Here is a 16,075-nt window from a genome sequence, read left to right as displayed (position 1 = left end):
AGCATGACCCAGTCTCCACTGACCATAACAATGCTAACTGTGGCAGCCGTGGTAGAGATAGCAAACCTTTTGGAACCATTAAAGAAAAGGAGTCCTGTAGAAAACTCTGAAGAGCCAAGACTGCCCGCTTCCGTTGGAGAAGGGCGGTGTCCGCCCTGCTGGAACACAGGAAGAGGTGGTCTCTGACCACGTTTAGACCCAGGTGCCCAGACTGTTTCCTAGGGAAAATGGCCCTGTGTGTGTGTGCATTTATTTTATGAATGCAATACCAAGAGCTATAACTCTTCATCCTTTGCCATTTGCAGCTATGACACAGCTCTAAAAGTGACACACTAAAGGCCATTGATCTTTGCTCCACAAGAGGCCAAGGACTTTGTCAGCTCAGGGGCTCCTGCCCAGCAGGTATGGAAGCAGTGATTCAGGCGCAGGGACAGCAGGGACGGTAGTGGTGACAACCAGATTCTTTTAATCAGATGCTCAGGATTGCCTGGGTCTCCTAGGCCCCTATCTTCACTAAGTAGACTTTGGCTTTAGCATCTGCACCTGTGTTGCTGCCATAGCTTTCGCTCTACCGGGAGCAGTGGCTTTTATACGCACCTGTACTGGTCGATTGGTCTCCACCTCCCTGAACGAAATGATTTTTTCACGCATGGTTTGGGATTCTGTTTTCCCTGCGCAGGACAAAGATTACATTACGCTTTTTCTAAACATGCTCTTTAGGGCCTCTGTCACCATAATTTTTCTTTAGTTAAGATGTTGAATTAGCTGGTAAGCATTTTACCCTAAGATTGACGGTGTAGCGGAACGTATCTCAATGGCATGGAGGGCTCAGGTTCCATTTTGCAGAGCCCAGAGTAATTCATTTAGAGCAGTGACTTACTCATGTGTGGAACATTTGACTTTTAAAACCATCTGGCTTATAGTTGCAGGAATAATGCAGCAGCCTTTCGATTGTCCCCTCATCTCCCATTCTTGGTGAAGCCATGCCATTTAATTTCAGAAATGGAGAGATCTTGACTGGCTGCCAAGCATCAGCTTTCAGTGCAATTTTTATGGTTCTATTTACACACCCCTCCAAAGATCTGGGCTGTGTGGCAAGGTTTATGGTCTCTTTGCTCTGGCTTTGCTGTTAAAACAAATGAAGCTGCGATGAAAATACATCTACCCAGCTTTGGATGCTACAGTATTATTTCTTCCAATTTTCAAAAGAGGGTGAAATATGACAAGAACCAGAAATTCTTCTTCAGATAGCTTCTTGGTTTCTAGATTTCTCTCTTTCTCTCCCTCCCACCCCCTTTCTCTCTCTCTCTCTCTTTCTTGCTGGCTTGGGATATGTATTTTTTGGTAGGATTTTACTTTTTCATGTAAATATTCAGAGGAGAACCATATGCTACTTTTGGGAATTATACATAAGAAAGTACTGGAAATACAGTAGAGCATATTTTTTTAACTCGGTGTTTACTTGGTGATTGTTTTCATAATCCTAATTAGTTTGTATAGCAAGTTTAGAATTAGTTATGCTAAAAATTTTATAGGTAAGAGAAATAAAAATGTTTAATTTCTGTTTCTGACACTGTTTTTGAATGTTATGTTCTACCCCTGGAATGCCAGTTACGTGAAGGACATTGCTAATCTCGTTGCTTGCAATTCTCTCACATTCTCTGTGTGCCTACCAAACTGAACCACCTTCCTTTCCTTAGATATTTCCACACTTTCATGCTCTGTAAGCTTCTCTGCTATATCTGATCCTTTTAGTGCCCCTTATTCCTGTTCAACACGTTTTACAAAATTCTCTTTGCCTTGAAATTTTATTAACAGCACAAAATAAATACTGTCAATAGGGCCTCTTTCTCCTTTCCAAAAATAGTCTTATTTTCTTCTCCTGTTGCATATACTGTTCTCTCACTCCACTGATGATGCAGACTGTTCTCAGAGGCTCTGCCGGCTTTGCTCTGCTCACTGGTTCTTTGCTTTAGAAACGCCCGTCCCGGCTTGGTACCTGACTACATTCAGGCTGGATTGGTGCCTTGCCAGGTTGTTGGGTTGTTAGATCCTCTCACGTCTTGCTCCGTGGATGGCTGCATTTGGTGATTCAACAATCCCACTGCTCAAGGCAGCAGAGAGGAAACCAAGATCATAGGTGAACCATGGAGATCCTTTTCCGTGAGGTTGAAGCTTTTGAGTCAGGAGCCAGTCTTCTGCTTCTAGGTTTTAATTCACCTTGGCCTACAGTTCAGATTCAGTGATTCTCAAACTCGATTGCACCGATTAAATCAAAATCTCTGGAGAAAAGAACCCAAGCATCAATTTTTCTTAAATGCCCTCAAGGATTATGCCGTGTAGCTGGGCTTGATTGCAATGTGGTTGTGGATGGACTCCTCTAGGAGCGACTGCATCAGAAGCCTCATCACCTGCTGACGTCCTCCTCACATCTGCAGGAACAATGGCTATCATGGGCTATTGCTCAGCAGCGGTGAAAACGATGTTAAGTGGAAAGCTCCCGGCTTGTAATCACAGCTTTCATTTGCCTTGGGCTTCTTTTCCTTTAAATGAGTGAGCATTCATGACATTTTACAAATGTATATTCTTTCTACCACCTGAGGCACTGTGTCACTTTCTCCCTAATGGATTTTGTAAATTAGTTGTTTACAACACAATGAGCAGAAAAATCTATCTGCTTGATTGTGTTTTTCTCTATTTTTTCATTGCTGGTGCTGAGTTCTCTATATTTCTATATTTCTTTGGACATTTTATTGATGCGTGGAAAAGAAGAAAGATGCTATGCTTCATAATAATATAGATCACTGTGATTATTATTATAACTACTGTATTATGAGTACACAGTATTGGACACCAGAATTATAAACTATAAATGAATTATCGCATGCAATCTTCACAGCAATTTTGAGAAGTAGATATGCTATGCCCATTTTATAGATGACGCTGTAGTTGTCATCCTGTCTGGAAAATCTTCAGCTGAATTGTGAAAAATGATGACAATCACGCCACCATGTGGTAAGCTGGCGATGGTTTCAAGGGGAAAGAGGAGGGTGGGGAGAATGGTGAAAGCAAGGCATTCTGCATCTGCTAATTCAAGCCTACCCAGCACCAAGTTCAATGAGAACCAAGCCTGGTAGTGCAACTGGAAACCATTCTCCAACAAATATTATCTAGAATTAACCTAATTAGCTCAGTTCCCTTCATTTTTCCAACGTTAATTTCTAGCTTTCCTAGTGCCATAGACCTAATGATGAATTTGGAGTTTGGTGCCTATATGAATGCTAAAACCTGCCTGATAAATCCACCCTACCAGGTGTGGGCTAGTGTGCTTGAACGGTCTTTGACTCAGCTACCTGATGCATGGCCCTCCCATGGTCCCCTTTGGGCAAGCCAGCCTCATTTTGAATGTCTGAGAGTTGACGAAGGGTCATGGCCTTCTCCTCTTATGTTTAGCAGCCCTTTCCTGTGGGGCTGGATTCTGCTCCCTTGCCCCGACTTAAGTGGGCTTATTTTACCTGTTGAGAATGGCCCACGCCTCACCACTAGATGCTGCCTCACTGCATTCTCTTTGAGCAGACTCCATCTTGCTTGTCGAGTTTTGCTTACATTGATTTTTCCTTTTTCCCACAGACTTGGTTATATATGTATGTGCTGCTTTCCCTTCAGGAAGGAAATGTTCTTGCTACATGGTCAGTTTTCCCAGTTTCCCATTTGGGGCTGGTACAAGCCTGCTCTCCCTTCCTCTGCAATAAGACGCTCCACATGCTATGCAGCCAGGAGAGAATTTCTCCTGACACTTGTGTGTGTCTAACTTGAATTTCTGACCACTGTTTCCATGAAGAGTTTCCTTTGATTCTCATGCAATTGAAATTCCTGGGGCCCTACCCTATTTTTTCTTCCTAAAGTAGATACTTCTCTTTAGGACTTTTGGGACATAGCAAAACTACACAAACATTTACTTTGTCATTCAAGATTTTCTATCTTGAAAAGGAGACAACTCAACCCCAACTGAGGATGATCTATCTCTGGTTATGAAGGCAGAAAAGCATAAAATCTTTGGAGACTGAAAAAGGTTTGCTCCACCTGGGCACATCACAATGAAAAAAATGTGCCATATATTTGGATTAGCACTAAGAATGTTGGCCACCAGTATTAAGCTATGATTCCTTTCAAATCATTGTGTATCCATCTCCTGAATGCTAAAGGTTTTCAGTATGTTGATGATCCCACTCTATTATTTCTCTGTCTTATCTCACCAGGAGGTTCTCACCCAGGTGTTCGAAAATGTCAATTTTTGAAATTTCAGCAGCCTTCTTGATTCCAGAGAGACAGCACTTAGCTGGGGAATTGATTGGAAGCTTTGAACAAGAAGGTCAGGTAGCTGAGGACTACAGCTCCACAGCAGGGGCAGTTATAAGAAAAGAGTGTTTGGAAAGTTTATTTTGAGTCATTGGCTGACTTTATTCTCATGATGTGCAAAGATCAGTAGAGGAAAGAGCTTACGGCTTGATAACTGGGGGCGTCAGCTCTTCCAAAATATGCTTGTCTTTTCATCTGTTTGCTGAGACCTGGCATGAAAACAAGCTACCACACTGTGACAGGGAAGACACAATCTAGTAACAAAGCATTTTTTTCCCCAGATGCATTCTAACAGAAAACTACCCTCGCCTTGCGGGCTTGGAGGTGGAGGCCCTTGGGAGTTAGAGACAGAAAGGAATTAAGCAGGAGGCCCTTTTAATTACTTAAGGTCAGTTATGGGTGTAAGTTTTTTAGTTTTTGTTTTTTACCCCTGGTAGTTAAAAATAAGACTCTTAGTCATTCTTCCAAAAGTCTTTTGGCCCATTCAACAAACCCTATTAATTATTCCTTCATTAAGAACTTTCACCTGTCTCTTGGCTTTTGAATAAGACAAATGTTTTCTATCTTAGAGGTGAGTGTGTTTTTAATCAGGACATGCTGTAACTGATATATATATATATATATATATATATATATATATATATATATTCTATGTCTATATTGAACAAGACTACAAGGAAGAATTCTATTTATTTACTTATAGCTCTTATAAAAGAAATCAACTTCTTCACGTTTTTTTCAGGAAAATTTGTTGCAAAGAAATGAATCCCTTTGAGCCACCAACGCAAGAGAAAATTTTCTTCCACTCTTACTTCTCCCTGCTGTGCTCTAAACAAATTTTTGTTCTCAGCACATGGAATGGTTGTCTCTTTCATAATTTCAAATTGCCTTGAAATAAAACTAGCTCAATAACACAGAAAAGAAGACATTGGGTGAGAAATTTAGCACCAAAGAATTAGAAATAGGTAACATCTATTAAGTGCATGAAATATGCCAGGCCTAACACTCAGGTCTTTTCCTATGTTTTTAGTTCTCACAGCAATTTTATGAAATGTCATTATCCTCATTTTACAGATATGGAACTAAAGATTCATTAATACTGAGTGACTGGTTCAAGGTCATGCAGTTAATAATTGGCAGAGCTTAGTTTTAAACTTGGGATTGTCTAATGTCAGAACTCCACTTTGTATCCACTGTGCAATGCTTCCTCTTGGTATGGAATTACCTTATAAAAGTGGTGGGACTGTGTGTTCTATTCCATTATTAAGTTAAAGTAATCACTGAGGCAGGCAGAGTATTATTCAGTATCTACAGACTTTGCAACCATCACTGCATCAGGCATCAATTACATTGTGTTAAAACCTAAGCAGAATGTAGAATATAAATTATGAAATTGTGAAGTTTTAAAAACACATAGAGCAAGGAGTTTTAGAAAACACCAAGTGGAATGAGTACTGAATGTGGTATCAGAATACAGATGCTTCTTTACTTACAATGGAGTTATGCCCTGATAAACTCATCATAAGTTGAAAATAAATTTAATACCCTGATAAACACATCGTCAGGTTGAAAAGTCATGAATTGAATCCTTGTTAAGTCAGGGACTATCTGTATGCTGACATCAGAGATCTGCATCTAGGACGTACTAGGTGGGTAGCATTCAAAGAGTTACCAATCTTTTCAAGCTTCAGTTCCCCCATCTTCAAAATAGTTGCTTGTGTCTGCAACGTGCTTTATTGCTGACAAAAAGCTTTCCCTCTAACACATTTTCTTATTTGAATCTCACTGGCACCAAGTAAAAAGGGAATAATTATCCAATTTTACAGATGATGAAACAAGTTCAAAGAGGCTACGTGGCTTGCCTAAAGGCCAAATAGATACCAAGTGACAGAGAGAGGAATATCAATTCTTGTGTTAAATCAGGTGCCTATACAATTCACAGATTGTGAGAAATAAGTAACAGCGGGTAAAAACGCTTTACAGCCTATAAAATTCTATGAATGTCAGTCATCATGATAGTCACATTCTATTTACTCAACACATTATTATTGGAGACATAATTCTGGGTGAAGACTTACCCCATTGGTACCCAAGATGTTTGTAGTGGGACAGGGGAACAGGGCGGAAGAGGACTTTACTTGGCTCAAACATCTGTGCAATAAAACCCAATGTTTATGGAGCATCCAGAACTCTTTAAAATGTTTATATTCAAGATGGAAGAGAAATGTTTCATTAAAAAGGAAACAGCCTTTACAAAAATAAGCTCTATCATATGCATAATGTCTCTGGAAGTCCCATAATGCCTCGAGCTTTGAGAGATCATATAGGAGTATGGATCTTGTCCTTCTAGGCATTTGAGAAGGAGAAGAAGTCTTTTTGACACTGTGGTGCCTGACGTGTATGTCAGGGCCCCAGGACCTATGCATGTTACACGTCTGGATTTATGTTAGCTGGGGGGACTGCACTGACTTTCCTGGCAGTCTCACTGCCTTCTCCTTCTCCTCTGTTATCCTAGGAGCCCAGAGCTCTCTGGAGCCTTTCCTGTCCCCTTAGGGTTCCTCTCTAGTGATGCCACTACCTTTTGTTCATTGGTCGTAAAGACCAAACCCTTCAAAGAATGTGAAGAGTAAATAACCAAGTCCATAATAAAAGATGGGAAAGATCGATTCGGAGCACTTGGGTACAAAAATGAATGAGAGAGAGAGAGTGAGTGAGTGAGAGGTGGGGCATTTAAGGGAGGGGAAATGAAAACATGTAGGTTCTACGAAGATCTAGAGAGGGACATAGGACTGGAGCAGAGACAGAGAAGAAGCAAGTCCTTCACTCACTAGTGTGTGTTCACTAACTGCCTGACAGTTCTATGTGTGGTTAATAACTGCTGGGCTCCAAGAGGAAGACAGTCAGGAATAAACCACAATTTTGACTAGAGGAACCGGAAATACAATTGGTGTTCTGGGAAACCCTAGAATGTACCAGGTTTTGTCTAGACCAAGATTTCTCAGTCTTGACACTATAGATATTTTCAGCTGGATAACTCTTTTTTGTGGGGGCCATTCTGTGCACCCATGGCCTCTACCCACTAGATGCCAAGGGCATCATCCTCCAAGTTGTACCAACCAAAATTGTCTCCAGACTTTGTCAAATATCCCCTGGCAGGGGAAAGGGGAGAATCAGTAAAACAAAATCACCCCCGGTTGAGCACCACTGGTTTAAACCTTTGATCTAAAGATATGCTGAGTTAGGAAAAAATACAGAATCAATATAGAATATTCTACATTATTAGCAGTTATAATTTTTGCAGTAATGAAGATACAGATGATTTTTTGGTTTTCTTTGGTTTGCTTCAGTATAGTTGCAAAATCGAAGAACATGAATAATGTGTATAATACATGAAAAAAAGAACTATTAATGACGTCCTTAAGAGGAAAGATACTCAGATTGACTTAATGCGTGCTCTGGTAAGCAAAGGTACATTCTGAGACAATAAGGATGCATGCTGTTCTAATAAGATGAAATAGAGAAGAAAATCAAATTAGATCAGGGAAGCAGAACATTCACAACAAAGAAGAAAGGAGGCAGAGAATAAAGAATCAGGAAGCAAATGAAGTTTCCAAGAATTAAAGACTCCTTTCATCTGCTCCGGCATGGGGCTGAGCTCCCAAGCACTGGGACACTGAGTGGAGACATTTGATTATGTGTTATATGCAAATGTGTTAAGGAATGTCAACAGTAGTGAAAATGAATGATAGTACATGGTGGGTGATGTCTCTAAATCTTTATGTCTGTATTCTTGTCTTGCTTATCACTCAGAAATATGGCAGTTTTTGCTAGGCTCTTGTCACAGTAGGTTGTCTCTAGAGACCGCTTTAACTAGAGAAACCTCTAAGATCCCAGAGGGGAGGAGGCACAACGGGATGAAGCACTCCATGGAGATGGTGGTGGTTCCAGGATACAGGCTTCTCTCCTTCATTTCCGTCAAGGTTTCCATGACAGCAAGAACAAAGCATTTGAATGCAAAATGTGGTTTCCTCGGCCAGGGGAATAATATCCTTGAAATAATAGCAATAGCCTTGAAATATTTTATTTAAAGAATGACTTTTAATCAGTAGCTATCACAAGTTTTTTTTTTTTTTTTTTTTTTGAGACAGAGTCTCACTCTGCTGCCCTGGCTAGAGTGAGTGCCATGGCGTTAGCCTAGCTCACAGCAACCTCAAACTCCTGGGCTCAAGTGATCCTACTGCCTCAGCCTCCCAAGCAGCTGGGATTACAGGCATGCGCCACCTTCGCTTGGGTTAGACCTGTCTTTAAAGTATCGTAAACCCTTGAAACATCTTGCATTTATCATCTGTCCTAATCAAAACACACGTTGTCTCCCAGGGTAGAAGAGAGGGAGTCGGGCCCTGAAAGATGAAGGTGCACGTACAGGACGGTGAAAGGAAGGATACTAAACTTGAACAGAAGACACTGAGAATGTCAGAATGTGTATGTCATGCTGGAAAAATTTTAGCTGAGGTCAACAACATTGAATCTCTCTTCCTCTTGGGAGGTTTTGAAATGACGTAGTGTGAATTCGTGTGAGAGATGGCCACAGTAGGCTAGATTAACTGGATGAAACCCGCTGTTAACTGTGTGATTTTTCCATCTAAATCATCCAATTTACTGAGCAGGAGGCTGGAGTTCAGAGAAAGAAGCTTAAAGATGAGTTCTAAGTCATCTGAGCTGGCACTGGGCCAGGGATCTTCTGAGGCACTAATATGTCACATATGGGTTGCAGGCATGGGCTTTGGAGCCAGATAGACTTGAGATTCAGTTTGGACTCCATCACTACCTAGCTGCATAGCTTTGGGAAAGTTTCCTAACTTCTCTGAGCCTGTGTCCTCATTTATAAAAAGGCTATAGCCTTTATGGGTACCCTTTATGGGTACTTATCACCCATAGTGTGCTGGTAAATGTTTGTTAATCAGTTCTCTAGAGGAAAAAAAATAAAAAGCCCTGCGTTGTTGCATTTGCTGATTTCTTTGATGCAAATAGTCCTAGTATGGCTATTTGTGCTACCAGTGTGACATCACTGAACATCAACCTGGGAAGAGATGCAAACAGCAAAGAGAGGCTCTCATAAGCCGGTCCAAGCTGGCTTCAACACACCACTGCCCATTACAGAGGGTGCTGGGAGGATTGAGTAAAATTCCGCTGGTAAAGTATTTAGCATCTTATGGCAAATAGCACGTCGTGCACAATAAGGTCTGCAGGTACCTCCTGATGCTCCTGACTTTTAGCAGATTGTCTTTTCCACGATATCAGGCTGCTTTTCTATGATGCTGCACACTGCTTATGAATCATGTCTGCAGTGGGGCCAGGGCTGGATTGATTAATACAGGTGCAGTGTTGCTTGTCCCTGGATGCTGCCAGCACTCACTTAATGCATTCCTGTTATTTTGGAATCACAGTCAAAATCATTTATCAAAGTCAGGCTGCCTGGGGGTTTTCTCCTCACTTGAATGGCATCACTCCATTCTTTATCTCCTACACTACAAGGTCAGCCTCTGGGCCTGCCCCCATCTTGGAGGGTTTCAATAGTTTTTGGCAAGAACCATCTGTTCCACTTTCAAACAGTCCTCCGGATTTCTGCAGCCAGTGCCTCCTGTGGCCCAGAGAACGGTGTGAGCATGCTCGTGTGTTTCTGGCAAGCCCGTGTTCACAGTAACATGGTTCTTCTCTCCTAGCTAAGAGGCTAATTTAAATAATCATATCTCAAATTATGATATAGCATCGTCTCCAACTATGCACCCTATTTGAGACAGCCTGTGATCCTCTGGTTCTTTGTTCTTTAATCATATTACATTTACAAAAATTAAAATGCATTTAAATCTTAATAAAGTAAAATGGGATTTGTCTGTCTGTGCTTCTATTTCTCATTTCATCCTCCTCCCGTCTCTTCACAGAGACTGTCGTTTTCACATGATATGTGCAAAACCCTAATGCTGATTTTCCACTCCCATTCTTGCTGAATCTTTCCTCTCATCATTTCCAAGACTCCTGTCTGCTAAGTAATAAAGGACGGTTCTAAGTTAATCAAAGAAAATGATTTCTGCTGACTTGAGCTCCCGACATGCAATTCCTTTTAGATTAGATTTAGATTATGGGAATTTAGATTATGGGAAATATTAACATATCTACCTCCCAAAGTTCCCGAGAAATGAAACTAATACACAGTTACAAGCATTGTGTCAGGAAGGATGGTGTGCACAGGTGGAAGAGAGGGATTTTGGGGTGCAGATAGTCTTAAAAGAGTGGAATGTAGGCACACTTCAGCAGTGGTGCTTCTGCTCAATCTTTTTTAACGGGGCCTATTTCTGAGGGTAGATTTTTCACGTGGACACTTTCACTTGGTGAGCCAATCAATCAACCAAGGGCATTGATCGAGCACCTTCGTTTACAAGGCACCAGGCGGGAGTTGGTTCCAAGAACAATAATGCATTATGTATCTGTCAGAGGCACAAATCTTATTTTATTCTCTCTGAGGGATATTAATGGAAAGTAGATTCCATTCCATCTCGGCACCTATTCACAAGAGCCCAAAGATAGTCCACGACTAGTGCTCAAGGTCACGCAGAGAGTGCCAGTGAAAAACTGACATCTTAGGTCATAATCAAAGAGGTAAATTAAGTGGTCACAGAGTACGTTCAAGCTACCAGCTAATGTAGTACCTGGAATTTCCTTTCTGCATATTCTTGACAGCTTGTTTCAGCAAAAACAATTTTTGCAAGAGATAATCTTGTTATTGACACTATCAATCTTCAGAACGCGGGGTCAGCACTGACTTTCTACTTGGTCATTCTCAACAGCTGGGCAAGGTGAGCACAAGCACAGGCAAGTTTCACCTGTTCCCCTTGTTCAATTTGTGCTTACCTGCAGGGGTTCTTCAGCATGCTGCTGTCTCAGAGCCACTCGAGCATGTCATAATTTTCACCTCTCGATGCTGAGATCTTCTGATTAGGGCTTGACAAGAACGAGACGTTGACCTTCAATCCACTGGTGGGAAAATAGGTGTTTGCATTTATTTTCGAAATGCTGAAGTAGAGGTTGAGTTGACAGTAACCAGTGACCTTCAGGAAGTGCTGGGATCTTGTTATCAAGAAAAATTTGAATTCTTACAACTGCTCGTGAAGTACAGTCATGCATTTTTTAACAATGGGCATACGTTCTGGGAAATGTGCCGTTAGGTGATTTTGTTGTTGTGCAAACATGATAGAGTATACTTACACAAACCTGGATGGTGTAGCCCTCTATACCACCTGGCCTATTGGCCTACTGGTCATCGGCTACAAACCTGTACAGCCTGTTACTATACTGAATACTGTAGGCAATTGTAACGCAATGATAAGTATTTATGCATATAAACATATCTAAATATAGAAAAGGTACAGTAAAAAATATGGTATAAAAGATAAAAAATGGTACACCACGAATGGAACTTGCAGGCCTGGAAGTTGCTCTGGGTGAGTCAGTGAGTGGTGAGTGAATGTGAAGGCCTAGGATGTTACCGTCCACTACTATTTAAACAAATAATTTAAACTATTATTTAAATAGATACTATACAGACATAAGGTAAAAATTTTAAAAATATGGAAAGTATATGATGAAAATTTCCTCTTCTGTCTCTTCCAGTTAATCCCCAGTTCCTCTTTCCAAGGGTCACCATGATTGAGTTTGCTGTATATATTCCCAGAAACATTTTCACGAATATGCAGTGTGCACATTATACACGCAACCACGTTCCCGCCTTCCCAACACACACGTTTATTCTTTTTTCTGTTCAGTTTTGCTTTTTGGACTCCAGGTGCACAGGTTTGAATTTACCATCTGCCTTAGTTCATGACATACTGTCATCATTACCAGTCTGTATAATGGACCTCTTTAAATGTGTCATCCCTGGCCATCAAATGCCTGTTCCAGTTTCCTCTCCATGGCCACACGCTCCCAGGTCTTTGATACACGGCCTTGAATTTGTATGCACCCTTGTAAAATATCAGTGCTGTTTTATACGTGCCTTCATTTACATAAACTACACCTGTCATTTTCTTTTTCTTACAATAAACTACTTGTGCGTATTTTTAACAGTTGCATGGAACTCTTTAGAATGCATTCACTACAATTTATTTAGTGATGGATACTCAGCTTATCTTTAATTCTCTACTATAATAAGCAACATGGCAATAATTCTTCTCATTTCAGTTTCTTTGTGGACTTGTTTGAGAATTTCTCTGTGATATATTCCCACCGTTGGGATGTTAGGTTGTTCATATCTGTGCAAACTCAATTTTACAAAGATTGACAGACTGTTTTCCCAAATGGCCGCTGTTTACTTTCTCCCTGGTAGTATACAAGATTCCTGTCTAAATACTCCTTGTCAACATTTGGTACTATATAATGGTCCTAAAAGGTTGTTTTATTTTACATTCCTCTGATTACTAGAGAATTTGAACATTTCTTCCTATTTTGCTAATGCCCTAAAAAGTTAAAGGAAAACTAACTCACATTTATCGAGCCTTTTATGTGCGTGTATTTTACATATTTAATACTATCAATTTGTGCTGAAGGCATTACTGCAATTCTCATTTTTCAGATGAGGAAGCCAAGGCTTGGATGATTATGTCACTAGCCTAAGTTCACAAAAAGCTCCGTTTGTGATCTGGCCTGTCTGCCCCCAAAGCTCATGATTGATATATTCCACTGCACTGGGCGCCAGGATGTTTAGTGACGAGGTTAAAGTGGATTTTCTGTTGTCGCTGTTAGCAGAAGCAAGGAAATTAGATGGAAGAAACAAGTGCAGCCTCATAGCTCCTGCAATTTCCCCTGAGTAGTGCAGAGATTGCCGACATGGTTACAAGGGTATGTAAATTTGGTAAGGCTGACATCTCACTTCAAGGTTCTGAGTAATTAAAATTCATTTACAAACACTCCTTGTAGTACTCTATAGATCCACAGTATTGTGAAGGGACTGTGAAGGCTGGCCAAATAAATTTGAAACGAACCCTGCTTTCAAGGCACATTGCATCTAGCAGAGGATTAAGGCACAAATAACACAGTTATAAGTAGAGTGCAGTAAGGTTGGGGTGCCAATGCAGTCCTCCTAGGAGCATCCGGTATCAGATACCTGACATGCCTTGGCCCGTGAGTTTAAGACCAGGTGGGAATGAACTCCAACTATATTTGTTGTTTTTAGGACATTCTGAAACTATCTGATGTTGAAGAAACAAGTGCAATAGATATTGGCGAGGGTGGAACTTTGATGACTATTTTAATGAAAATTCTAGAGATCCAAATATGCTGAAAATGAATTTAGGAAACTAAGATTGGCATGCATTTAAGGTTAGTTTCATACTAAGGCAAAAAATAAACTTGTTACTACCCCCCACCCCACCCCCGACCAAGAAAAAAGTATTTGGAACCCAGCATCCTGCTCTAGCCCAGCTTGGGTGTATGTTCTGTAACAACCTGAAATGGATAGAAGCCTCATTGAAAAAGTCTAACTTGTTCAATTCACCAGCCTCCCTTCCCCACCCTGTCCCTGCCTCACCAAAGTTCCCCCTGGTGCAGCCCAGTTGCCCTGCTGCTGGCATGGAACACCCAGGCAGTCCAGAAGGGATAAATTATTGCAGAGTGGACCATTACCAGATCATCAAACTGCTGTGATATTCAGTGTCCCACATCCTTTCTACTCCCTTCCCTAACAACTCTCAGAGATGTTAAAACAGCAATTGGAGAGAAGAGAGATAGTTCTAAAATTATCTCAGAATCATCCATTCTTCATTAGCAGCTTTCATTATAGAGCATTGCATATTTGCCGGAGCCAGAAACTTTGTACATGTTCATTATTTAACTTAATTATCACACGTGCCTGGAAAAGTAGATATTATCATTCCCACTTTACAGATGAGAAAACTAAGGCTTAGCAAGATTAGGTTACTTGATCAAGTTCACTAAGACACTTAGTGGCATGTCTAGCTTTCGAAGTCGGGCTGCCTAAATCTACAACCTATGTTTTTAAACTCGTTATTGTAATATGGAATATGATAAAGAGGGTAACATGGGACTTCATCTCAAAGTCATGTTCACGAGGCATTTACACCAGGAAAAAAAAATCATACATAGAAAAAAAAAATACATGGTAAAAATGGACCTGAAAAGCAGAAACAAGGGAAATCATATAAGAGAGAATATACTCCTCTCTTTTTTTATAAGTCTTTAATACGTTATTCCAGGTTGGTACAGATGCCTTTTCTATTCCAGGGAGACCAGAGCAGGGGATTGGCTTTAAAAAAGACTATTAGATTAATGGATGAAATATACTGCAGTACTAAATAGCTTTCATCATTTCATTATTTAAAATGCATAGAGGCGATGTATTGCCAGCTCCATGACATGGGCTCCGTTGCTAGGATCTGGGGTCTCTTGGGTCAGTCTGGTAATGGTAATGGCTCTGCGTGCCTCCAAACTAATCCATCTCAAGCACTGAGATGACATTTATAGGAAAGTTAAACAAACCTTTGGCCCAGCTGAAAAAACTCTCAAAATAGAAAATGTTGCTTAAATATACAGCCACAGGGAAAATCGGGAGCACATTAAGAAGATGCACAAATAGCATCCTGGGTGAGGCAGCTGCGGGATAGCACAGCTGCCCATGTTTTAGAGGAAGAAGAAATCAAATACAGTAATTTCCCAGCACCATGGGTTAAGATGTTTAGAAGTAGGAGTTGCCAGAATTTTTGTTTGGAGAACAGATGATGCTTGTGAGTCCAGAGAAAATGGAAATTTAAGGCTATATTGCATGATTTTTGTCGATCAAGTCGGTGAAAGTTGCAAATAAGAAGAAAACGGCAAGACAGGTGAAGGGCAGGGGATCTTAGCTGTAGTCAGCAAAAGGGCAAAATTAATTGCAGTTGATGTCTGACTCCAGGCCATGAGGTATTTGAGCAAGTGAGATGTCTGCATACCTCCATCTGTAGACAGCAGGAAAGTTAATAAATAGAGAGTGATGCAGCCTTTTGGAAGTGAACCAGCTCCTGTTTTAATCAGCTAAGTATCTCCTTTGGACAAGAGTGGAGGAGAGAAGGAGCTGGCTTTCTTTCCCTTGTCCAAGCAGTTTCAAAGTATCCTCAAAACTCTTTTGCCTCATCCCTTATTTTATTCTCTTCTATCTAAATGGAGAGGACTCCTGGATACTATGTCTATTAAATAATGACAGTGTTTAATATGGAGAAGAGAAGAATCCATTCCTTCCTTTCTTTCCCCCTTCCTACCTACTCCCTCCCTCCCACCTTCCTCTGTTCCTCTGCTCTAGGCATTGGGAACACAAAGTCACAGTTTCTGCAGTAAAAGAAAATTTCATGTTCAGTAGGGAAAGAAAGAGGCAAACCAAAATTATGATCTATTGTGGAAAGAGCTATAATTAGAGGAATGTACAAATTTTGTGGGAGCACAGAGGAAAGAAACATTATTTCTATTTGAGAGGAAAGCAACATTTAAGTTGGATGAGCTTTACAACAGAAGAAGGGTTAATCACAAGGATAAATGAAGAGAAAAGGACATAGCAATCAGATTCAAAACTAGGGAAGGCTGATGAAGCAACTTGGAAGTTTAAATTTCATGTTTGTCACTCTGGGAGGCCGAGGTGGGCGGATTGTTTGAGCTCAGGAGTTCGAAACCAGCCTGA

General features: G+C 40.7%; 1 protein-coding gene across 1 annotated transcript in view; it reads right to left on the bottom strand.

The window, feature by feature from the left end:
* Positions 1-513: 513 nt before the first annotated feature.
* The window catches only part of ADAM7 (ADAM metallopeptidase domain 7), a 194,051-nt gene continuing 178,489 nt past the window's right edge, over positions 514-16,075 (bottom strand). The window contains exon 19 of the mRNA XM_012662921.1: positions 514-671. Within this exon, the coding sequence (XP_012518375.1) occupies positions 514-671 (158 nt within the window). The remainder of the gene's footprint in view (positions 672-16,075) is intronic.

This window comes from Propithecus coquereli, unplaced genomic scaffold (assembly GCF_000956105.1).
Source record: "Propithecus coquereli isolate 6110/MARCELLA unplaced genomic scaffold, Pcoq_1.0 Scaffold79, whole genome shotgun sequence".
Classification (NCBI taxonomy): Eukaryota; Metazoa; Chordata; class Mammalia; order Primates; family Indriidae; genus Propithecus; species Propithecus coquereli.
Note: the sequence above shows the minus strand (reverse complement) of the source record. Positions and strands in the feature narration are given on the sequence as shown.